We start from the raw sequence: 26,903 nt of genomic DNA on the forward strand, positions 1-26,903 counted from the left end.
TTATCAGGCATTTTTCTATATAATCCTGAGATAGCACTTTCCGTTCTGTCTGGTGTATATTTATAATTCTCTAAAATTAATTCTATATACATTTATTTCTTTCACAGGAATCAGGATTGACTGTGTAGATACATGAGCATTAATTATTAGGTCGTCATGCGAGTGTGTCTGCTACGCACGAGTGCATATAACACCGATGGAGTAACATCATTTTTGTGATGTTTGCTTAGTCGTGAGGTTGTTGTTGTTGTTGGGTTTAACGCCATTTTTCAGCACACGATAGGCTATACATGGCGGCCAGTATTAATGGTGGAGGAAGAACCCGGGAAAACCCTGGAAAGAACCACCGACCCACGAGAAGCTACTGGCAAGCTTTCTCACATACCCACATTAGCTGAATCCGAGACTCGAACCCACGCAGACAGAGGTGAGATGGCAGTGATCCGTAACTGAGACGCGCTTTAGACCACTCGGCCACTCGGGGCCCCTTAGTCGTGAGGTAATGGGTGCCGTTTACCTGCGGACCTTGGTTCGAATCTCCGTAGAGTACAAATTAAAAATTCTCTAACCTGTATCCTATTTATCCTGGGGCCCCGAGTGGCCGAGTGGTCTAAAGCGCTCTCCGTTACGGATCACTGACATCTCACCTCTGTCTGCGTGGGTTCGAGTCTCGGATTCGGCTAATGTGGGTATGTGAGAAAGCTTGCCAGTAGCTTCTCGTGGGTCGGTGGTTCTTTCTGGGGTTTTCCCGGGTTCTTCCTCCACCATTAATACTGGCCGCCATGTATAGCCTATCGTGTGCTGAAAAATGGCGTTAAACCCTACAACAACAACAACGCCAAGTAGACTTTTCATAGCGTACAGTTGTATCCAAGGTGTATATGTTACGCCCTTGGCGGTCATGTGCTCCCCTGTGTTGTATACATGCTTTTAAAGCAGTCAGTATGAGCAATGTGCTATACCAAGGTGAATAAGCGAAAATGAACAGGGCACGTGAGTATAATGTACGCATATTTGTGATATTTGTTACCGTTGGAGACGGCCGATTTTTTTATGCATGCTGATATCTCTCTCTCTCTCTCTCTCTCTCTCTCAATGAACTCATTTTTGTATATGAAAATTGTTCTACCTGCTCACTCTTACATGTAGGACATTACAAAATCTCCATACTAAGCGGTGATCGTAGTAGTACAATAGAAAGCAATCACTGTTCGGCATTTGCACAGTGCCAGTTTATCGTTGTATAAGTAGCAAAAGTAGCATATGCTACAGACCCCGCACTTTCAAGGGCTCCACGCTAAAAGCTTTCAAGCTATCAATTACCTACATGTAAATAATAATATTACTGAAATGTCAGACATATTTGTCGTATTATCTGGCTGTATAGCATATACAGAAATACAGTTACTTTACTATGCAAGTTAAAAATGCATGTTTTTTTTTTTTTAAATTTAGGGTCCCTTTATAAAAAAAATTTTTGGGAGGTGGGGACACCATACAGATGCTCCCTCCCCCATTCCAAAAAAAAGAAGGTGTTTTATATCTTTGTGTACCCCCTCAGATATGCTGTGTGTTGTTGTTTAATTACATAATTTTTTTCCAAAAATTTATTTTGAAATTTTTGATGGGGTATTTTATTTCCCTAGTGTTATCTAAAGGGTTGGTCATCCGAGCCTGGTTTCTGTCACCTTGCTCGGGGTTCCTTCCCTTGTCAGTTTTTGTGGCCTTTGCTATAGGTCTCCTAAGTCTCAGTGTTTACTATATGTGATAATGCTATATTGTATGTGTGCTATATGGTCTATATATTTGAGACAGCAAATTAAGTCAAATCTTTCCCCAGTTGTATTCCTATATTTTGGAATGGAGTCCCATTCCTGTTAATATAGCTAATTTCCAGTTTTAGAATTTGGACGATGGAACGGTGTGCTAATAAAAATTTTAAAAAAAAATAAAAAATATCCTGTTGTATTATTTGAGTGATAAAGTGTGTCGTTCCTCGTGTTTATTTAATAAAATTTTTAAACAGGTAGGTTGCTTTCGATCCAAGCTCCACCCTCCTTTATTTCCATTGTGCTTCACCTGGATCGAATTAGGCCTCCTTTTTTTTTTTTTTAAAGATTACGCTTTAGGTTCCCTATTGAAAGTTCCAAAATTGTTTATTTGACCACTAAAATTGGTCCACCATACAGTGCGGGAGCTGTATGATTTTTGGGATAGAGAAAAGTTTTTAAGGTCCTAATTTGTGTTTCCCCAAGTTGTTCTTTGTGTTACTGTTTTGTACGTACGTATGTTCTACATGGGGTGTTTTTCCAAGGCTCTTTCGTGGGCCTGTCCACTTCGCGCAGCGCCATGTGACTTAGCCCCATGATGTCCTCGTCTTTTAATTTCCCCATGTAAATTCCCTGCCCCTCATGAGTTGGTGGTTGTAATAGAATTTGGGAGTGACGGGAGAGAGAGAGAGGAAAAAAAAAACAGGGGAAGAAACACCGGGGGGGGGGGGGGGCTTGGGCTATTTCCCTTTAGGGTAATATCCGCTGAGGATATTATCACTGCCCCCACCCTTCCCCTTTTTTGCTATTTCCCTATAACTATTATTTGGCCACAGGCCACCATTGTTGTTATGATATAATCTATTATCATAAATTGTGTTTTTTTTGCTAAAGTTACCATCCAAGTATGGGGCCCCGAGTGGCCGAGTGGTCTAAAGCGCTCGCCGTTACGGATCACTGCCATCTCACCTCTGTCAGCGTGAGTTCGAGTCTCAGCCTCGGCTAACGTTGGTACGTGAGAAAGCCTGCCAGTAGCTTCTCGTGGGTCGGTGGTTCTTCCCGGGGTTTTCCAGGGTTCTTCCTCCACCAATTATACTGGCCGCCATGTATAGCCTATCTTGTGCTGAAAAATGGCGTTAAACCCTAAAACAACAACAACCATCCAAGTATAATATATTTTGTTTCTTGCAAACGTCATTTTTGCATAGTTCTGCTATGATCTTATCCCTATTAACTCTGGATTTTTCACATTGTAACATTGTGTGCAGTTTACTGAACTCAGTGGACATTTAGGCGGTACTCTGACCATGCGCCGTCTCACTGCAACCTCTCCTGTCAACCATGCATCGTGGATGTATTTGAAGCAGAGGCTTTGGATTTTTAGGGAGCGTATTTTGACCCAGTGCCCCCATGATCTATTCCAGTTTACATGTATATTTTCTTTTTCTATTTTACTTTTAATTTTCGATGTAATCTCCTCTCTTATACGTTTGTATGTTAATTTGTCACTTAGATCCTATAGTTCTTTTTTGTCTCTATATTTTTGTAATAGTTCTTTTATACTTCTAAATTTTCTGGGTATTTCTAGTTTTTTAGTGAGTTGCTTATTTTATAAATATCTAATCTGTTTCTTAACGTAAACCCAAACCAATAAATATAAATCCCTTCCCATGGCGCCTTGGGTTCTGACTGTATTTTTTTAAACCTATTTAAAATATTGGATTATTTTAGTAATATGGGACTTGGTAGAGCTACCCCCCCCCCTTTTTTTTCCTGGCCCTATACAGAGTTTCTTTATTAATGTAATGCGTTTTGAAATCCCAAATATAGTCTATTATCTTGTTATCAATTTTACTTAGTGTAGTATTACTAATATCTATAGATTTTAAAATATAATTCATATGGACATACATGTAATTTTTGGCCACTTGGGCCCGTTCTGTGAGGCATAATGGCGTTAGTGCCCAGGTTGTCACATTTTTCTCAACTTCCTCTTTTATTTTCTTACAGTTTTCCTTATCGTCTCCTGCTCATAAGTAGACACCTAGTGCTTTAACTTTTTCTCTGATTAAATGGGGGTGGGGGTGGGGTGGGGGTAATCCTGAGTGGTTTCCCCTCCAGTTGCCTATTTTTAGGATTTCAGTTTTGTCATGGTTGATTTGGGATCCTGACGCTTTTCCAAACTTTTCAAATTCTTTCATCAGGTGTTTAAAAGAATTTGGATCCTTTATAAAGTTGGTGCAACCATCCGCATGTTGTAGCATTTTTACCTCATCTTTTATATTTGGAACCTTTATACCTTCAATATTTGTATTAAGTTTTATACTTATGCTTAGAATTTCGATTGCTCTTACGTATAATAGCGGGAAACCTTGCCTCACCGATCTTTTAATTTCAAATTTACCTGTCTTTGCTCCATTTACCTGTACTCTTGAGGATATTTTATTGTACAGGATTTTGGTCCATTTCTGGAAGATTTTTCCAAATCCAAATTTCTCTAGCACTTTTTGAATGTAGTTTTGTTCCAATCTGTCAAAGAATTTTTCCTGATCGAAAAGTACCATGACACCTTTCTGGCCGGTTTCATTTATATATTCTATGATTGTTTTAATAATCAGTATGTTATTTTGTATGTCCCTACCTTTCGCTCCACATGATTGGTTATCATTTATAATTGTTCCCATTCCCTTTTTGATTCTTTCTGCCAGTATTTTACTTAAAATTTTATAGTCCATATTTAGAAGGGAGATGGGCCTCCAGTTCCTTAGATCTTCCCTGTCTCCTTTCCCTTTGTATATTAATATTATGATCCCTTCCCTCGTGCTTTCTGTCATTGTTTTATTTCTAAGCAAAATGTTATTATATAACCATTCTAATATGGGCGACAACTCACCACAGAATTTCATGTAGACGTCTGGGGTGAGTCCATCTCCACCTGGGGATTTCCCTTTAGTGAAGGTTTGTATGCTTTTCCTAATTTCCTCTTGCGAGATGAAATCATCACATAAGTCTTTATGTTCTGTTGATATCGTCTCGCATTCAATATCTTGAAGATATTCCGCTATTGTACCATCTTCAATTTCCTGCGATGCATATAGTTGGCTATAGAATTTTTTTATTTGTGGTAAAATTTCGTCTTTGTCTACAGTTTTCTTATTCCCATTTAATTTGAAGCTGTCCAAAGTTCCCCCCTCCTCCTTATTTCCTCCCGTTTGTACAATCCTTCCGCTTTTTTTATTTTTTATATTTCAGTGTATTTACCTGCCCTTATTTCTCTGCCTCTCCCTCGCTTATATATTATTTTATTCAGTCTGTCTTTTAGTTGTTTGTCTACTTCCTCTGTGTTGTTCTTCATAAGTTGGAATTCTGTTGCTTCCTTTTCCAATTTTAGCTTTTTACTTCTTATTTGAGAAAATTTTATGGCTATATTTTTGAACTTCTTTTTAAGTTGGTCCCATTCCTTAATTATATCTAAATTACCTTTATTTACAAAATTATTTATTTCTTTTTTTATTTCCTTAACAAATTCTAGATCTTCTAGTATTTTGTTATTTAGTTTCCAGCTTCCTTTACCCCATTTACTTTTTGACTTTAGTCCAACTTTCAAATATATAAGCTTATGGTCTGATATTTTAAAATCCGTAATACCTGCTTCTCTGTACTTTTGTTCATCATAATTTATGCATAAAAATTTGTCTAGTCTACTTCCCTTGTTTGTTTTATAGTCATACATATATTGTTGTCTCGGCATATTTAAAACCCTATAAACATCTATAAATTTGTCTTTTCGCATTAAATTATTCATTTCTGGTTTAAACCTGAAGTAGTTTGTTGTTAATTCACCCGCCCTGTCAATATTTACCCCCACCCAATTGAAATCTCCCCCTAATATGACGTTTTCCATTGTGTATTTTTCTAAATACTTATTTAATTTCCCCAAGAATTCTTGTTTGTGGTATTTGCTCGCAGGCATATATAAATTAATGAAGTGTGTTTTTCAAATGATTATGTGTAATAATCTGCCTTTAAAGTATTTCCCTTCCTCCTTCCTTTCCCAGGTTATTCCTCTTCTGTTCTTTATTAAAGTGGCCACTCCACCTTTTACATCTTTTCCATCGTAATCATTTGTTACTAATACACAGTTTAGCCTATCTTCACATAAGGCTTTTAAGTTCATTATTGAGTCCATTATGTTTCCTGTATCAGTAATAGGTCATAGGTCAAATCTTTATCAAATTTAAGAATTTTGTCTTTATTGACGCCATTTACATTTATCGACAAAACTTGGAAGTTTTTCCCTCCATTTTTTGTCTCCTCCAGGTTGCCGCTTTGATGGTTAATAATAATTGTCCCTTTTTTAATTATATTGTTCTAGCTTATATTTCCTTTAATTGGTTTATGAAGTTGTTATGTAGCTACTATTTGGGGGCATTGGTCTCCCCCTCCCCCAGAACTGCTGCTTAGAGGGGTTTCTTCCCCCGATGTAGTAATTCCTAGCGTGTTAGTTCCGTCTATTGTGTTTTCCTGTACAGTTTCCAATGTATTATCAGTTTTCTTTGTGACCTGTGAATCCCGTGCGTCACTTTCGTTTTCAGTCTCCGTTTCAAATCTATCGTCGTCGTCATCATTATCTTCATCGCCGTCATTCCCATTTTCACTTTCTACTTCGCTTGTCATCTCACAGTCATCCTCATTTCCTTCCGCTCTTTTCTTTTTGACCTGTGTTTTTGACACCTTGGTCTCATTTTTCTCCGGTTCTGTACTCAAGGTTGTCTCTGCTGTCATTCTCCATCTCTTTCTCTTGGGGTGAATCCTGGCCCGAGTCTGCTTTCCGTTTTTTTCTATTTCTTCTTGGTAGTGGGGTAGATGTTAAAGGTTTTATGCTTATTAGATCATTGACCCCCTTTTCTGTTAGGCTTTCAGGTCCCTCTTGTCCTTCCTCCTCCATTAGTCCCTCGAATCTGTTTCTAAGTACTAAGGGCTCTCTTGCCGGAGTTTTCAATTTTCCCGTTTTATTTGGGCTTAGGATGTTGCCCCATGCAGGGTTTCTTGTGTATTTTCTCCGATTTCTGATATGTCGACTGCTGGTAGCTGGTTAATTACGTCTTCTTCTTCCTCATTGTTATTGTTATTGTTGTTGTTGTTGCTACCGTTCTCTGTTCTGACTTGTCTTATCAGGGCGCATACTTGGTCTTGTACGTCCATGTTTTGGTAGTTTGGCATTGCAGCGGCTTTACTTGCATATGTTTCTGCTTTCTGTGCTGTGGGCTTTGTTGGTGGTTGGGGGCATTCCCTGGGAGCATGGCCCGTTTGCAGACATCTTGGGCACTTTCTATCGTGTTAAGCGCCCCTGTACCAGCTTTTGATTCTAAATCCAAGGACGTAGAAATATATCGGCATTTTCCTGACTTCTTCTTTAGTCATGTAGAGTATTCTACCCCCGGATTTTATTGGGGCGAAGCCCCATACTGTTGCCATTTTGTGCGTGATCACTTTTATATTGAATTTTGTTTCAACTTTTCACTTCTTCTGTTGATACTTCTAGTGGGAGTCCTATAATATGCACTTCGATAGCCCTAGGCTCTATTTCACGCAGAAAGGGTTCAGTCGGTCCTACTGTTGGTGTGACCCCCTTTATTTCAATTGTCGCCATGTTCAGAAGGGGGGTTGGGTGTTTAGGGTAAATTACATATTTATTGATACCTGCATTTTGTACCCAATCAATTTTTCCGAAATCCAGTCCCAACGTATGTAGTGCCATGAGGATCCCCCCTTGCCTTGGCACATTGACAATATTTATAACATATGCTACAGGCCCCGCACTAGTTTAATCCGGCACTGAATTTGGAAGTGTCACAAGGCTCAAAACTGAACTGTATATATGACCAGCGAGAACATGTGTTCACCTTGTTAGAACAGGGATGAGTTTATTAAACTTTTGTCACGTGATTTGACATTCGTCACTTGATTTAGCATTGGGATCATAATCCACACAAATTGACAAACATCCCAGATTTTCGTGTTCATTACTTGAGCATTCTGACATGAATCAAGATTAACCTTAATTACATCACATTTACGTCATACAACATGCAGCCGCGGAGACTACTGTCCTGCCAACAGCACGTTTGGCATTGATCACAGGTGCAGATTCTGTAATCCAGATTCGTGTAGAAAAAAAAAAAAAACGTCGATAAAGTTGCTAATTTTTTTCCTCAATCGTGTAAATATTATTCATAAAAGTACGATCAGTTCTATATGATCATATCTCAGTCAACATCTGTCATTTTTTATTTGTCTCGTTTGGTCTTGAACAACATTTATTAACTTGTTAACATTGGAACCATCGGTCTATTTTACAGTGAATAAATAATTTTCAGTCGGTGTTTTGCTGTCTGAAAGTTGCATCAGCATTGACAATACGCCATTTTGAATTCGGCTAGCGTTTTTCGATCCTGAATGTGAGAAAAATCATCAATTTTGCATTAGTGTAGGATAGGAAAATTGTTTCCTTGAAACAGTTCTTGATAAATATAGATAAATCATCATCTGTCATTTTGTTTATCTGTCTTGCTTGATCTTATACAGTGTCTATTGACCTATTCACGTTGGCATCATTGCGCAAGCTCCCTTGAGGACACAATTCAGACGCTGTACATTACCGTTATATCGACTGTCTAGACAATTGTTACTAGAATGTTGGTATGTGTTAAATGACATGTATACACCAAAATTCAGTGTAACCCTAACATTTTACGCTCCATTTCAAGGTCAGAAAATAGTTTTCAATCGGTGTTTTGCTTTTTGAAATTTGCACCAGTATTCACTTTACGCCGTCTTAAAATTCAACTAGATTTTTTAGATCCTGAATGTGAGCAAAATCCACGATTTGCATTAGTGTAGGATAGGAAAAATGTAACCTTGAAACAGAAAGCATCGTGTCTAATGCAAAACTCTGACCCAGAAAGCCTCGTGTCTAAAATAAAATTCTTTCTCAGAAAATCTCGTGTATGACGCAAAACTCTGACCCAGAAAGTTGCGTGCAGGACGCAAAGCTATAACCCCGAAAGCCTCGTGTCTGATGCAAAACTCTGACACACAGGTGGAATATTATGTTCCTATCCTGAACTAATACACCTGAAAATTCTGTTATTTTATCATTACAGTAACTGAAAGAAATCACACACACACACACACACACGTGTATGTGTGTGTGTGGCCTCTGTGTGATAGATATTTAGTCTTATGTAGACGTAACGACAAAATATATAAATTTCAGTAACTATGATTGCAGGATTTATGACAATCGGAATAAAGTCCAAGCTGCACAAGTTTTACCAGACAGTGGAAAGGGAGTTTGAAGAACCAGTGGAGGGTAAAGTTACAGGTAGGAAGTAGACAGTTTAATATATAGTTCTTGGCTGTGCAAGCCATTAAAAGTTCCACACACGTCTTTTGTTAATGACACTCAATAAATGATGATCATTTTACATGCTGATGTCGTACAATAGTGGATTCTTATTGGTGTATGACATGGATTTATTTTCCCCGTAAGAAACAGTAGTGCATTTTCATGAAAACTTGTATGGGTCAAATCCATTTAGGAAGCAAAGAAAATGTTATGAACATTCAGTCATCGACAAGGAAAATTATAACTGTCTTATGTTGTATTTCGTTGATATAATCTGTGGATTTGATTTTATATTCGGTAGTTTTTTGTGTATATTCGGTGCTTTTTTATAATCTGATTACAATCGAGATTTGCGACGTAATGGATAATCTGTTAGGCACCGATAAAGGAGCATATCGGGTGAACTTAATTTTAGTAGGATATTTTTTAAAAAAAAGCAACAAAAAAAAGCAAAGAAACCACTAACATTCATTTTGGTATTACGGAATGGAGGGGTAATATCGCGATAAATCTATGCATGTGTTTTCTATCCTTCCTTGATGCATTATTGTAAATGGCTGCTTGCAAGTGCTACTTTCTTAATTCTATGCATGTATATTGTATTCTTCCATGATGCAAACTGTACGTGGCAGTTTGCAAGTGCTACGTTCCGTCTGCATTATTGTAAATGGCTGCTGTTGCTTAGATCTACTTTCCTTCTGCGTCATTGTATCTTACAGTTTGCCAGCTACTGAAGTCATTCCGTAGTTTTTCATATGGCAAATGCTATGTCAGTTATTATAAGCTTTATATTCTATTTATAAACTTGCCATATTACAATTACATCATTCCAGCTGCTGTTTTCATACAGATTTGGCCTTGAAACAGTGTAAATACAAAGTTTTATCAGTATCATCTTTGTTGTCCAACTCGTGTCGCCATCTTTTGTCATAATGGGCTACTAGAGTATTAGCATGGCATCATGACAACAGACGGCGCTCTAAATTTGTGACGTTTTACCTTTACCGCGAATAGTGAATGCTCCCCAAGGGAATTTAGATTGCCGCACGGCATTCATTTTGTGTGGCAACCAGCATGTAAAGAACTTACTAGATTTACGTGTCGAATAAATATTGTAACTCTTTCAGTCACTTTTTTAAAGGTGTAAGCTGAGTAATCATTCTGGTGTCTGTTGAGTAATCTTTCCGGTGTCTGTTGAGTAATCATTTCGATGTATGTTTGGTAATCATTGTTAGATTATGGAGATTTCAAAATGTCATCAAGGATGCAAACTCGGAAAAAATTATTAAACGTGACCTAATGACACTCAGAAATGTGAAGTAATGGGCATGTATTAGAGTGGTAAATTCATCAAAAAAATATTAGGGGTTTCTAGAAGTTTATTTAGACATTTACAGGCTAAATAACGTATTAGGTACACTAGGTGTCCTAAAGTTTTAGGCAATGTTGGGACGGCGAGGTTTGATCACTGGTACACACATTAGTACATACCAATAAACACGGGGGAAGCAAAGTACATGTAACATTACATGATTAAACGATATTAGTTTAATACTCTTATTCGTCATGGAAATAACGATAACAAGAGAATTCAGCCAAATATGTGCCTCATAGATCAACTGTAGATACCAATAGATCCGATATCATCAACTAAATGTGAAATTCTGATCCCCAAACTTGTAAACGGGGATGGACATTTGCATACGTGGGACATGTACCATGTACTTAATAAAATCAACTGTCCAAACATAATTCAAATGAGCTGTTTGAACAGGTTTAGTGTGTTTTTAAGAGTGTTGGTTAACAATTATTAAACTGAATGATTCATTGGAATGTGTTATCAGCCGATGGTACAATACCGCACTCTGTCAAAGTACTAAGTTAAAATATGTTACCGTACATAAACATATTCATGATGAAAAAAACATTTTGGGATATTTTATATGCTTACAGGCAGATAAGTACCTTACAGATCCACTATATCTATAATGAGAGCCTACATGAATATATGGATATTTGCTCATGTGGGACGCGTAACCATGTTAAGATCAGTTGTATAAAGTTAAATTCGCGTAATCTGGTTGTATTTTTCTTGTATAATCTTTAGAGAATCAGTTAACAGTCATTATTAGTAACTGATAATGCATAAAGCGAAATGGTTCATTAGATTTCGCATAATATTAGCTTAGCCTTAGCAATGCTGCACTGTCAATCAATGCCTTAACCAAACAGAACAATAAAACGGAATGCTTACTGCGTTCAACTTTTTGATGTTTTCTTACATCCAAGGGTACATATACATGGGGAAAGTATATTGTATCCCTTTAACCTGTATTTCTTTTGATATTTATCAATCTGTGGCAGTTTAAAATTATTTCGTAGACAACTTGAATAGGTTTTACTATAAAGTTTTCATTTCTGTACTCTCTTTAAGTACCATATAATTATGTTTATGAACAATTACATATAATTATGTTTAAAAACAATTACATATAACTGTTTATAAACAAGTATGTTTATAAACAATTACTGAAATCTACGTGTTGCGGAGAAATTCACCCCATCATAAACACGGAAATTAATAACTTGGACCCATTATAAATAGTTTGAATGACCCAAAGGCACAATATCAAATATAAATCTGTATACATGCATTTTAAATAAAGGTCTAGTTATGACATCCAAAGATATTTTCTTTGACAAAATTTGACATATATTTATCATTGCAGCTTGTACATGGTGTAGGAATACATACATGCTGATAATATTTAATATCATTCCCAATAAATATGATATATGTGCCTTTTGGGGAAAAAAATAAATTTCATTTCTTGAAAATATTCATCAATTTTTTTTTATATTAAAATTATTGATTTAATTTTTAATTTCTTTCTTCTATTTTTAAAGTCAATATACACAATATACTAAAATTTCACGCGTCTTTTATGAATAATAAGCTTTTTTTTATCAATTTAAACTTTTAACGATATATTACAGACAGGAATCAGATCACACTTTTTTTTCTATATAATTTCTACATTTGTTGCTCAGTACTGAACATTCCGTTGTCTTCAAATGATAATAAATCCTATCTTACTCTTAAGTACCTTCAAAGATGATCTCACGGCGAAGGTCTTGACGTAGGTTGTCCGGCAGATTTCGCTACAAGATCATTATCACTGCCTCATTACTCACTGTGCACTGTCGCCAAAATACACAAAGACAACCACACCATAATGCCTAAATCTTAAAGAACAAACAATTACCTTCAAATCAATACCAAGAATGCCAAAATCTAACTATTGTATCACCAGCAAAGGACACGGGGAAAATGCTCTAAACATAGACTGGAACTACTGAACAAGAACTTATAATTGTGATCTGACGCATTTGACTGGCATCTGTTTCCATAGTTGTTGCTACTTTGAAAGCTCAAGTATTTCAGTTAGTTATTTTATTGTAAACTATCAAAATTTGAGTTAGGGTATACGCTTAAGTTCAAGAGTTTCGCGAGTACGGTACCAAGTCTGGAACTCATTAGTACCTAACTTCTGGTTGAAATAATACTCATTCATTCTGGAGTGCATTTTAAATGTAGATATAAATTAAGACTCAGTCGTATTATGTATCATAATGAATCTTTAAATACTTCTGAAAGGAGCTTTATTATATGGTAATTTTCTTCTCTGTTAATTTTACATTGTCAGAATCAGTATTTTACCATATTGCACACCTTCATATTACACTCACGCGCAGGAAACGTGTGCCCAAAGGTGTATTAGGAACTACTTTGTAAACAAATCTTTTGATACTTATGTCTATCGCGCTACAAGTTCAAATTTATCTGGGCGGAGTTATGTGCGCATTAAGAATGTTGCTGTGTAATGAATCTGCACTTGTGTATTTAGTTTGGAATACGGCATACATTCATTTACGTTGTTTCTTATAGTGTATTTTGTTTATATAATTACGCCTTAGGTAGAATAAGAAAATGAGCATATAATAAAAAAGGTTACTGCATTTGAATGGTAAAATATGAAATCGTTTTGTCGGATGGATATACTGCACTTCCAAGGTCGTGCAATATTCCATCCAAAAAACTGGTTCATATTTTCCCATACAAATGCAGTTACCTATACGTACTAAATGACCGATGAAAGGGAAACCTTTTCTATTAATATAAGAGTCGTAGCTATATGTATTCAGACACTTCTGAAAGTGCACATTGTCGCCAAACTTTACACGTCAATCACGGTCCATAAATCAATCATCGTATAATTATAATACATCCTGCATGCTCCATAAATCAGTCGTCGTATAATTACAATATATCATGCATGCTCCATAAATCAATAATCGTATAATTACAATACACCCTGCATGCTCCATAAATCAATAATCGTATAATTACAATATATGATGCATGCTCCATAAATCAATCATCGTATAATTATAATTCATCCTGCATGCTCCGTAAATCAATCATCGTATAATTACAATATATGATGCATGCTCCATAAATCAATCGTCGTATATTATAATACACCCTGCATGCTCCATAAATCAATCATCGTATGATTACAATATATCATGCATGCTCCATAAATCAATAATCGCATAATTACAACATATGATGCATGCTCTATAAATCAATCATCGTATAATTACAATACACTATGCATGCTCCATAAATCAATCATCGTATAATTACAATACACCCTGCATGCTCCATAAATCAATCATCGTATAATTACAATATATCATGCATGCTCCATAAATCAATCATCGTATAATTACAATACACCCTGCATACTCCATAAATCAATCATCGTATAATTACAATATACCCTGCATGCTCCATAAATCAATTATCATATAATTACAATACACCTTGCATGCTCCATAAGTAAATCATCGTATAATTACAATACACCCTGCATACTCCATAAATCAATCACCGTATAATTATAATAACCCTGCATGCTCCATAAATCAATCATCGTATAATTACAATACACCCTGCATGCTCCATAAATCAATCATCGTATAATTACAATACACCCTGCATGCTCCATAAATCAATTATCGTATAATTACAATACACCTTGCATGCTCCATAAATTAATCATCGTAAAGTTCCAGTACACACTGCATGCTCCATAAATCAATCACCGTATAATTATAATAACCCTGCATGCTCCATAAATCAATCATCGTATAATTACAATACACCCTGCATGCTCCATAAATCAATCATCGTATAATTACAATACACCCTGCATGCTCCATAAATCAATCATCGTATAATTACAATACATCTGCATGCTCCATAAATCAATCATCGTATAATTACAATACACCCTGCATGCTCCATAAATCAATCATCGTATAATTACAATACACCTGCATGCTCCATTAATCAATCATCGTATAATTACAATACATACTGCTTTCTCCATTAATCAATCATCGTATAATTACAATAAACCCTGCATGCTCCATAAATCAATCATCGTATAAATACAATACACCCTGCATGCTCCATAAATCAATCATCGTATAATTACAATATACCCTGCATGCTCCATAAATCAATCATCGTACAAATATATTGCATACTGCTTGCTCCATAAATCAATCATCGTATAAATACAATACACTCTGCATGCTCATCGTAAGTACATGAGTCACGCCACGGATACATTTCCAGTCATGTGCTGGGCTTTCGTGGAACCAAGCTAGCATGATGTTTTTATGGTGCTTAATTTGGAGTGATTTATCTCTCTCGTAATTCATGATAGCGATTATTTCTGCGGCCTTAATCTATTTGCCCTGGATTCGTCGTTAGTCACATGTATATAGCATGATGTTTTTATGGTGCTTAATTTCGAGTGATTTATCTTTCTCGTTATTCGTGATAGCGATTATTTCTGCGGCCTTAATCTATTTGCCTTGGATTCGTCGTTAGTCACATGCATATATTGTATATCTTAATTGTGGAATATATCTTACAAAAACAAATATAAATAAATACATTATGACGTAGCATATTGTAACAAAAGTGCAATGAACAGCACATTATGCTCCCAGCCCGTGTTTGACTGTCCTCTCTCTAGGCGTTAGTATATCATTCTTTAATGTGAATTCTATCGACATGAATTCAACACAATACCCAGTTTAACTAAACATCTAACTAAGATTGAAATTGAGATTTTGAAATAGCTTTGTTATTGTTTGGCTTCGAGTTGAGTTTTTCCCGGAACGTTGAGCAAAATTAGAAATTGAAATAGCAATAATATCGTGTGTTTTCCAGGAATTAGTCTTGTTTTATCATGTGTTTTAAATTAGTCTTGTTTTATCATGTGTTTTGAATTTGTCTTGTTTTATCATGTGTTTTCCAGGAATTAGTATTGCTTTATCATGTGTTTTAAATTAGTCTTGTTTTATCATGTGTTTTGAATTTGTCTTGTTTTATCATGTGTTTTTCTGGAATTAGTTTTGTTTTGTTTCCGAGGAACTTGTGAGAATTTCCAAAAGTTTGAAGAATTCTTGAGTTCTCTTTCCAAGATTAAAAAGAATGCAAAGTGTACAGTTTTAAAACTAATTGTATGCTTTTAATTCTTTATATCGGAAACCATTACATTTTCACTCAGAGTTACATTTATACCCCGAAATCAAATTGTTTATTCTTGCCCCAAGTGCAAGCCATACATGAAGTGTGATCCTGGTTCATGATGTAGAACAAGTCAGGTTCTGTTGATGGTTCCATAAAGTCATTCATTAAACTATTGTTATACATTCAGTTGTATCAACGGAAGACACTGAAAAAATTAAAGAACGGTTTATTAGACTGAACGTTGCAGACAATAGTACCCTTTGGTTTTAATTTTCCAGAAGAAACAGTGAAACAAATATATTTCAAAAGCAACAGTGAATTGTATCTCTCTCGATATTAACAGTACCACAAAAGCAACAAAAGAAGAAAAAATGGTTGGAGACGGCTACACGAAAATTAAACACAATCGATCGATCGAGGGTACTATTTAGTGTATGATGTTGATTCTTAAATTACATTATTTTTACCATTACAACACAGGCACCATTCCAACATGGATTCGAGGAAGCCTGTACCGAAACGGCCCAGGAAAATACGAGGTGGGCGACACGAAATTCAACCATCTCTTTGATCCCATGGCTATGTTCCAGAGATTCCATGTCTGTAAGTATTGACTGCTTCAATATTTCAGACAAATGCATTTTACTGAATACAACCACAATGCAAAAGCTACATGTTTGATAAATTTTGTCCGCTCTAATACATCATCCATTACAACAGAATCTCATTTATGAACTAACAGAAAAGTCGGGTGTCATTTTTTTGAAGACAAAAACAATGTCGGTGTTATCCGGTCTTAGAACTGAATCGTAAGCAGAGTGTCAGTTCATGAGTCCGTTTTAAATGATGGAAGCAACACAGTACCATTAATATTCTTTGTACTTGTTAAAATTGCAAATGCATTAAGTTTGTAACAGTAATAAAGATAATATAAATATAAAAAATAATCAGAAATCCTCGTAGTTATAAAACAGAATGGCCGGCGCTACATAATATTCTTCCCTTCCTGATTACTGTTTTCTTCTTGGAATTTCAATATGTTGCGACTTCCGAAACGTATCTCCCCACATATGCCTTAGTCGAATGAATTCCATAATCAATGAACCTCCAAGTCTTGCTTATTTAACACTGTTAAACGGATGTTGTCTTCTTACAGCTGATGGTAAAGCCTACTATCAATGCCGCTACCTTAGAAGCGACACCTACAAAAGAAACATGGCTGCCAACAGAATTGTCGTAACAGAGGTGGGGACGGTAGCCTTCCCAGATCCGTGTAAAAACATCTTTCAGAGGTTGTTAAAAAATGGCATTTTATGCACTTTTCTCTCCACATGACTGTATTTGCTTAAACTAGCCTCTTTTGCCAAAGTTTATTTATTGGAAAGTTCATTTGCACATAATGCAACATACTATATACTGTAGCAGTTGATATCGCATGTAGTGCCATTCGTTGTTTAATAATAAAAAAAATTGACTGGGGGGAAATCTACTTGCATCAGTTTACGCTAGGGCCTGGGTCCGCAAAGAAATTCCAATTCTTACAATCTCAACAGTATCAAGCATCACTTCGCAATTAGCTGTAACATTCTTGGCGTTATTCGTCGTTTGCTTCGCGGAAAAGCTCCGTTTTCAGGGGAGCGGGGCAAGACTGAAGTATTTGTTAGTTTTGTCATACACACCATCATATGAAATGCATGATACAAGCAAAAACAGGAGAGTGAAACTTGACTCAAATTTCACTTCGGCGACTCCCTCTGTATCCCGTCTTTCTCTGCAGACCAGCCAGATTTCTTGGTCCAAAACATGCCTTTTTAATACTAATGAAACCTATATATGCTGGACACTTCTATCAAACGGTCAGCATAGTTTGTCTCAGTGTTCAGTTAGGCAAGATTTGCATCAAATGAATCTCATTATAGCAGCAATGCAATTTTAGCTGTATTTGCATGATGACGTAAAAAGATGACTCAATTCTCGATTCAGTTTAGAATATCTTATTTGCCAGTCACAATAAAAACGCTTTCGAGTTTTAACTTTCCTGAAGAAGAAACAAATACCCACCAAGTCAGATAGCACATTATGACAGAGCTTTAGGTGTTTTTAGGCGTTTCTTCTCAGAAAAAGCAAACAAAACATAAATATATTTTTTATTAAATCAACACAGATTTTAAGAAACCAACCAAAAGGTTAACTTCTGGATTAATTGATATTGAAATATTGGATAAAACAACAGTTATAATGTCTTTTCACGGTAAAGAATGCAAAATGAAATGCTTCTGACTGTCTTTCTCCCTCCCTCTCTCTCTCTCTCTGTTACATTGCTAAGTAAACCGTCTTGCACAATAATAAGAACAACCCGCATGACACACAAAAGATATACAATTAAACAACTAAAGAAATCTGCCATTGCTTGTGAAACATTTCAGTCCAAAGCCAAAATATGAATGAATCGTTCACTGAAATATTTATTTGGTCTAATCCATAAGGATCAAACCTAACAGGGGTCACATATTTTACACAACTTTTGCAAGTACAATATTTCAAATAAGCAAAGAACAACTATATATTTGTTTATTTTAGATTTTTGTCCTACTTTCAACCTAATGACAGTCCTAGTGACAACACGCTCGTATCATTCTACCCAATGAAGGATGAACTGTATGCGTCGACAGAGAGTGATACCATCCACAAAGTGGATCCGGAAACATTGGATTCACTGGGGAAAGTACGAATCCATTCTCATGCAATTTAAATAATGAAACACATCATGGTGGTTGGATAAACGAAAATAAAGGAACAATAATGTCAGTTACTTAATGTATTTCTCAACAAATAATCCCAAGAGAACTTAAACTAAAAAAGATTTCAGCTCTAGTTTTGTTAGGACTTATATAGTTTATCTCGCCTAACGAGATATAAATACGTAACAGTTGATAGAAATGCTGCACAACTCAAGCTCTAAATTAGCATATTTGCAACCTTTTGACCCGACAGCTGCCCACAATTTCTTTTTCTAATGTTTTAATAATAATAATAATAATAATAATAATACTGACTTTATTTAAAAAGGGTAATACAGTTAGATAAGAACTAATCTACTTTGAGACCCTCATAAAAAGGAATTAATTTATTTTAGCTGCATCTCTGAAACCACTGGATATATGGCGTTTGAAAAAAGGAAAATGAGTGGGCATTTCTAATCTCAACTGGAATACTATTCCAGGGCAAAGTTCCAGAGTATTGGAAACTTGTTAAAACATAATTCGTTATTTGGTTTATGAATTTTATACTGTTTGGTCGAAATGGATTGCAGGCGGGGAGTATTGCCATGTATCCTATACTGGAATAGTGATTGTGAATATTCAGGAGCACTATTATTGGATATCTTGTACAAATCATTTGGGGGCCCCGAGTGGCTGAGTAGTCTAAAGCGCTCACCGTTCCGGATCACTGCCATCTCACCTCTGTCTGCGTGGGTTCGAGTCGAAGGCTCGGCTAGCGTTGGTACGTGGGAAAACCTGCCAGTAGCTTCGGTGGTTCTTCCCTGGGTTTTCCATGGTTCTTCCTCCACCAGTTATACTGGCCACCATGTTTAGCCTATCTTGTGCTGAAAAATGGCGTTAAACCCTAGAACAACAACAACAACATTAATTGGCTTTTCTCAAACGGATTCAGCCTTTAATATGTACTATTTTTAACTTGCCAGCTAAACTTTCCTTGCTTTCTTTCTGGATTGATATTAGCCCAAATGCTTGTTTTGAAGATGTGCCAGCTTTGATATATTTCTATCATTTGAATTACCCATACTGTACTCCAGTAGTCTAAGTAGGATTGTATGTAACTGTTATAAAATAGGTTCCTGTGCATTTCAGAGAGAAAATGTCTTATCTTACTGAGAAGCCATAAACTTGAATAGACATTTGTTACTGATATGTTTGAAATGATAAGTCCACGATATGTTATTATCCACCAAAATACCAAGTAGTCTACCATGACAGACCATTTGTAAATTTTTATCCTTCCATACCAGACATAGTTCACCACTGCCAAGATTTGTCCTTTTTCCCCATGTTGAGATAAGTAATATTTTAGTTTCACCAGTATTTGCCACCATGACATTTCATGTGCACCAGTTGTCTAGTTTGTTTAGGGCATCCTGTACAGAAATTTCGAGATAATGCTTTGTATTTTGGATGTCTGACAATGTTGTGTCATCTGCATAGAGCTCTGTAGATGATGGTGAGACCCTTAGCAAAATGGGTTGGTCGTTAATAAATAAAATAAATAGTAATGAACCTAGCATTGAGCTATGTGGTACTCCAATTCTAATTTTCCAGGTTCAGACAGGACAATATTTATATATTTATGTAAACATGTTGTGTTCTCTCATTTAAGTATGAAGTAAACCATCTAACTGTGCTTTCATCACATTGGTAGATTTTCCGTTTCTTCAAAAGGATTTCATGATCCACAATGTCAAAAGCTTTCCTGAATTCCACAAAATACAGATCCTATTTTTCTAACTTGGTCAATTGCTTGAAGCCATTTGTCACTTAGGGAGATCAAGGCAGTCTCACATGAATGTTTCTGTCTAAAGCCTGATTGATTAGGGTTTAACAGCAAGTGTTTGGTTAAATATGACATGATTGAGTCATGGACATGTTTTTCAATCAATTTGGACAAGTTTGGTAATATTGAGACTGGCCGACAGTTATTAGCGTCATTCTTGAACAAGATTCGTGAATAGAAGTTACTTTTGCAGTTTTCCATATTTTGAGGACAGATGATGTTGCAATACTCATATTGATTATGAATGTTATGCTATCTAAAATAGCTGAGGCAGAAGATTTAATGAGTCATGGACCAATCTGATCAAGTCCTGCAGCTTTCTTAGTATCAAGTTCACTGAGACATTTTTTTTAAACAATGTTTTTTGATACTTGTGGGATAAAGAAACATACCTCCTTAGAGATTTTGCTGCTGCAAAACTTTTCAGTTCATTAAAGTTGTTTTTGTAACACTGGTTCCTTAAACTTTGTGGTTATGTTTGTGACGAAATCATTGAAAACATTTGCAATGTTAGTGTCATCAGTGACTATGGTGTCATTTGCCAGAAGTGAGTGATTTTATTTGTCTGATCATTGTGTGTTCCTCCAGTGAGTTCATTAAAGACTTTCCAAATGAAGTTTGTGTTGCTCCTTTTGTTTTCAAGCAATGATTGAAAATAAGTTCTAGTTAGCGTTTCTAATCATATTTGTTATTTTATTTCTCCATACTTTGTATTGTGCATGCTTTCCCATAGCCTTGAATTGGTCTCATTTTTCAGTGATGCATGCTTAGAGGCTACATCCATAAATGAGTCATTCCATACTCTCAGAATTTCATCTATATCATCCAAATTTTGGATCATATTCCATGGAACTTTATAAAGGTAATTGAGAAAATGTTCTTCATTAAAAAGTTTGAACGATCTGTAAGTGATAGTTTTCTGTGTATTTTACTTATTTTTCTTGCATTCAACCTTTCTTGTCAAAAAAGAAGGATAGTGGTCACTAAGACCAACATTCGGTACATTAACACAAGCCACATTATCTGGTAGGTCAGTATGAACGTGATCAATAAGAGAACTTGATATTTCTGTTATACTTGTGGGCTCATTTGCCAGCTGGACTAGGCCTAATGATTCAATGAATTCCATCCAGTTGTTCATTATTTGAGTATTGAGAAGGTCTTTATTTATATCGCTGAGTATATATATTTCTTTCTCATGTGCAGGAACATTTTCCATTTGTTTCTAAACGTTATTATTCCAAATTGCTTTGGAGGAAGGTGGCATTTAAAGAAAACAACTAGGAATGATTTTGCATTATTTTGAGAAACTTCCACCCAGATACTCTCAATTTCATGTGACTTTAAGTCAAATTGCCTTTCTGCATTACGTCTTCTCTAAAGCATACAGCAAGACCTCCTCTTGCTGTCTCTCTCTCCCTGTGCAATGATTTATTGTTGCCTTGACAGTGAAATAGATTATCATTCTGGTTAGATTTAATTTGGTTTCAGTAGGTCCTAAAACATATATATGATTTTCCTTGGAAGACAACATTAACTTAATCTGGTCTATTTTCCCCACAATACCTTGTACAATTAAGTGACTTGTGTTAAAATATTTTGTATTCAGTTTCATATTAATTACATGTATGTCATCATGCAATGGGGGTACTCACTGAGATTGTCTCCATACTACTTGTATCATTATGACATCCTATTTACATAGTTAAATGTTCATATATATATATTAGTGTTTTCAAAATCACATACAGACCCTGAAAATCCGTTAACGTTTGCATTTACAATTGTGTCCATTAAATAGTTAGAGTCAAGAGTCTCACTAGGTACATTTATATTATTTTATAAATGAAGCACTGGCATTCTCATCTTTTCCAGCTTCCTAATATGTATAATACATTGACTGACAGAGTCTTTGTGTCCAATTTGTTTTGATGGCATCTGAGGACTCATTCTGTTTGCCATGATGGCATGCCCAGTTTCTCCACACTAGAGACCGTACTTTTCATTATAGTGCATGAAAATGGGGGCATACATGTTAATATTTTTCAGTAGTTAAGTGGTTCCTTTTCTACTTAAATGAATGTTGTCTCCATGGCAGAAAACTTAGGCTGACATCCTGGTTCTGACGAAAGGAAGACGTGTATTGTGGAATGTACTGTAGGTTGTAGTCTTCACATAGGTCAATTATCAGATCATTGATTTCTTTCATCCTTGTGCCCATACGAGAAGGTAGTCCTGATATCATTTTTTTTTTACATGTATATGGGCTGCAATACCTAGCAGCATACAGTAAACTTTCAAAATCTGTTCTGATTTGATTTAGTGACCTTCCATCACTGGCATCATTTCCACCTGCTAAGATAATTATTTGGTTGTATTTGGTTAGATCAGTATTCATTATTCTGTCCATGATGTTGTCAATTTTTGCATCTCTTCGAGTCTGCACGTCTGTTTTAACAAGTCTCCTTGGTATTATACTTTTCAATATTGAGGAGCCAATTATTAGAGTCCTGTCTTTTCTGGATTGTGATTTCATATGTTGGACTCTGGTTTGTATTCAGACATTTCAGACACATCTCGTGGAAGAAGGGGTGCTGAAATCGGTGTCTCAGTTGTGTGAGCTAATCCAGCTGATGTTGACACATTTGTCTGAGCACTGGGAAATGCAGTGTTGGTGCAGGCACCAGACTTGTCTAAACTGAGTGCTATGAGTGTACACTTATTGCTGTTAAAGGTGTGACACATGACAGAGAGGGTTTTTTCTGTTGTTTGCAATGCAGGATTGCTTTGGGTATAAGTTGTTACTTGCATGGTCATTTTACATTTTCTTTTGGCTGGTATTGGGGTTGTCTGTGTCTGAACATCTGACATTATTGCTATTTGGGAGTCTGTCTGAATTGCTGTTTCAAGTGAGGTCAGTTGCTCATTAAACCTTCCCTGTGCTGACTTAAGAGCATGTAACTGTAGTTTCAATTCTTCAGCACCTTCTGTTTTTCATAGATAATTATCAAGAAATATTTATAAATTTAATTTCCTCTGCATACATATTGTTCTTCTTATTTTTCAACTTCACCTTTTGTTTAGCTACCTCTCTACATACAACAGCGTTTTGGGGAGGTAACTATTACACACTTGTTTACCAACATCTAACGTGTATATCCTAGGTAAAAATGTCAAAATATGTTGCTGTCAATATGGCCACTGCCCACCCGCATTGGGACATGGATGGAACACTTCACAACATCGGCTACTCCTTTGCAAAGGGTCCAAACGTCTGTTTGATTAAATTTCCACCCAAAGGTTGGTGAAGTTTTCTTATTACTCATTGTTTTAATTTTGTGAACGTTTTGTAGTTAGGGTTACAGACAATAAAGGAATGCAACTGTAACGCGCATTATTGATAACTGGAGTCTGAAGTCAAGAAATCCTGATCTGTGAGCTATGCATGTGAAAGCCAACGTGTTTATGAAGAAAATATACTGCTAAAATATTTTACACATGCCATATTGCACTACAGTCTGATGACATTCGAGACCTAGTTATACAATGCTTGTATCAGAGTAAACATACTAATATATATATATATATATATATATATATATATATATATATATATATATATATATATATATATTTCAAAACCTCAAAACTGTAACATATTTAGCATATGCCTATATAGCTTATTTCACATAGAAGATATTATCTTATAATGTTTTTTGAACACTTTTCTACGTTTCAGAGTGTTGATAATTTCGCTCTTTTATTCATTTGGCTTTGGCCATTTTAAGTTCATTTAAACGTTTTAAAAGTTGTCCGCCATGTGCAAATCTACATGGATCCTTTCTTTTTTGTGACGCTACTTTCTCTGGATCTTTGTTTACCTTATTTTAATTATTTGTTTTGCTTGCTTTTGTATTTGCTATTTTCAGTTTATTTCAGAAAAGTATTTGCAAAATTAACTAAAACGAATTCAAGATGTTGAAAAGGTTGTGTGTAAGACAGTTTACAATGTTACCTTCTGTAGAGAAAATTAGCTTGAAATGTACTTACTTAAAAAGACAAGATGCAAAGTGTAACACCAAAATCCATGAAACGAAGGTAGCACACCTGTGAAATATATATGATATCAAGCTTAGCAAGAAGTATAATTTTAGAGCATTAAAACAAAACAATGTACTCGATGTACCTTTAACTGACTTTTACCGAAGATGGTTAAGCTTTACAATACCAATGATGTTATTGATGATGGCCTTCACATAGATAATCTCTTTTTATTTTTGTCACAGAACAATATAGAAGTTGTTTTTACCCGTCAAACACCATATATATAATAGCAAGAAAAGGACGAGGTCGAAAATGACAAAATTCCTTGAAGGCAAGATACGAAATGATCACGAGAAAACAGATGAATCACTGTCCTTAGTTGACCTCATTATTTGGAGATTTTTTTTTTGTGGTATTGTCCAAAATACTTTCCATGCTAGGCTTTGACTGTATAATGCAAAGCTATTCCTGTAATAATAACCGTTGTAGCAAGAGTGGATAAAGGTACAAATGCTTGCACAAAAAGCAACAATTACACATCTGATTCATAAAGTGTTTTCTCAACGCTTTCTGTTTCTTTATTTTCTGTTTGCCATTTGAAATAAATATATTTGAAACTTTTGAAAATATCGTTCAGTGCAGGTACAAGTAAACCTTAGTTAAATTAGTCCAGTGAAGAATGTAATTCCGTTGATGTCGTTACGTTATCTTTTAGTTAAGTTTTTAGATTGTTCAAGTTGTAGATTGAAATAATGTTGCTTGCTATGGAAGTTATAGTAAATTCCGATATCTCAGAATGATTTGGAACTTTTAGCAGATATAGTATTAACAAAGAACTCAAATTTCATGTTGTATGTTTCCTTTTCCAATTTTTCCAGTGAATTGTCTGTTATGCTTTTATCAGTTGTCTTTCTCTCGTTTCCACTTGCAATAGATCAGTTCAATTCCTGCTTTAACTCTTCCGAAGATACTCTCTTTATAAATCTTGAAGTCACTTTTGAGGTCACTTTTGAGCTGAAATCTGTGACTTATCCGTGTCTTTGGTATCTAGATAATGAAGACACGGTTAAAGGCGGCAAAAATGTTGGAATGAAAGAGCGTGAAGTACTGCATATTTTACCAGAGATGTCCTTGAATATAATGATTAATTTTGACAATATTGAATAATAGGTATAAAATCCTGTCCTATCAACATACTGTAAGGTTGTAAAACACCTGAGCAATTAAGGCAGTTAAGGCATGAAAATTTAAATGCTCATCAAATAGTAACAGATTTTACCATTTATCACCATCACAATATGATTTTTGCATTCATCAACAAAAGATTATTAAACTGTGTTCAGAGGTGAATCAAAAGCTGGAAAAAGTGATAAATCACTGTGGTCTGGCTCATTATGGGTAAAAATAAATAAATAAATAAATAAATAAAAGCAATGCAGGGTTTGAAAATTTACTCAACAAAGCCTTTTTACTCTTTTAGATAGACCCGAGGACGATTTTCCTCACGGAAAGGTCGTGGCATCTGTACCTCCCGGTAGCAAGTTCAGCATCAACTACTTCCACAGCTTTGCCATGACTGAGAACTACTACATCTTTGTGGCACAACCTGTGTACATCAACCTTCTTAAGGTGTTAGTGGGATACTTTAGGGGTGTGCCTCCAAATGCCTCTATCGAATGGTGGCCAGATATTAAGGTAATTTCTTGGCAACTGAGTATGTATGTGGATATGTACGTAATCCGGCACGTACATGTCTTCGTACGTGCTTAGTATTTACGTATATGTTTGTAAGCATGAGTAGCTCTGTATCCATGTATGTGTATTTCGGATGAATATATTAATGTTTTGTTCATCTTTTTGTTGGGGTGGTGGGGGTGGTGTGTGTCTGTATATCTGCCAATAGTTGCTATATTCCTGTGTGGTGATAACCTTTCTTTATCTGCGTCGATATGTTGTATCATCTATATGCTTGGTGTCTCTTCGTACATGTGCCTGTGTAAATATTTTCTTCGTCTCCGCACTGGAAAAGGAAAACTTTTTAAGTTAACTTCGAGTTACTTGATGGTTTCTGGCATCCTGGCGACATTCCGTTCTCTCAAGTCTCAATTTTCAACACCTTTTTTATAGTGCAGTTCATTTTGCAGTGTGCTTGTCTCTTGGAATCAATATGTATTTCTTTAGCTGAGTCATTGGGACTTAAATTATGTTTTACCCAATATTGCTTAAAATCATGTTCAGATTATATGTTCAACACATACTGACATAAACCCACCAAAAGTGTAGCATGAATGCAGCAAAGAAGAGATTATAATATCTGAAATGTCATGATCTGGTCACATTTAATGTCTTTTACATTGTTTCCTGAACATTACTTATTAACAGGCATGTTCAGGTTATATTTTCAGTTTTCTTTAGGTCCTTCCATTACATTTGTAATGAGGGTACGTTCATCTTTTGTTAAACATGTTTGGCAGATTAACGTCAGATTACTGTC

General features: G+C 35.6%; 1 protein-coding gene across 3 annotated transcripts in view; it reads left to right on the top strand.

Moving 5' to 3' along the window:
* The first annotated feature begins 653 nt into the window (after window positions 1–653).
* LOC149782032 (beta,beta-carotene 15,15'-dioxygenase-like) overlaps window positions 654–26,903 on the top strand; it is a 42,552-nt gene continuing 16,302 nt past the window's right edge. The window contains exons 1-7 of one of the 3 annotated variants that reach the window (XM_089933437.1): window positions 654–1,004; window positions 9,064–9,156; window positions 16,277–16,399; window positions 16,953–17,088; window positions 18,377–18,521; window positions 23,530–23,665; window positions 25,890–26,104. In XM_089933437.1, coding sequence (XP_089789563.1) covers window positions 9,069–9,156; window positions 16,277–16,399; window positions 16,953–17,088; window positions 18,377–18,521; window positions 23,530–23,665; window positions 25,890–26,104 — 843 coding nt within the window. In that variant the 5' untranslated portion in view covers window positions 654–1,004; window positions 9,064–9,068. Of the gene's footprint in view, window positions 1,005–8,452; window positions 8,472–9,063; window positions 9,157–16,276; window positions 16,400–16,952; window positions 17,089–18,376; window positions 18,522–23,529; window positions 23,666–25,889; window positions 26,105–26,903 lie in introns of those variants that run through there. The other 2 variants (XM_089933436.1, XM_089933438.1) reach the window with 2 other exon arrangements.

The sequence above is a fragment of the Sinohyriopsis cumingii genome, chromosome 15, assembly GCF_028554795.1.
Source record: "Sinohyriopsis cumingii isolate HCF-2022 chromosome 15, ASM2855479v2, whole genome shotgun sequence".
Lineage (NCBI taxonomy): Eukaryota > Metazoa > Mollusca > Bivalvia > Unionida > Unionidae > Sinohyriopsis > Sinohyriopsis cumingii.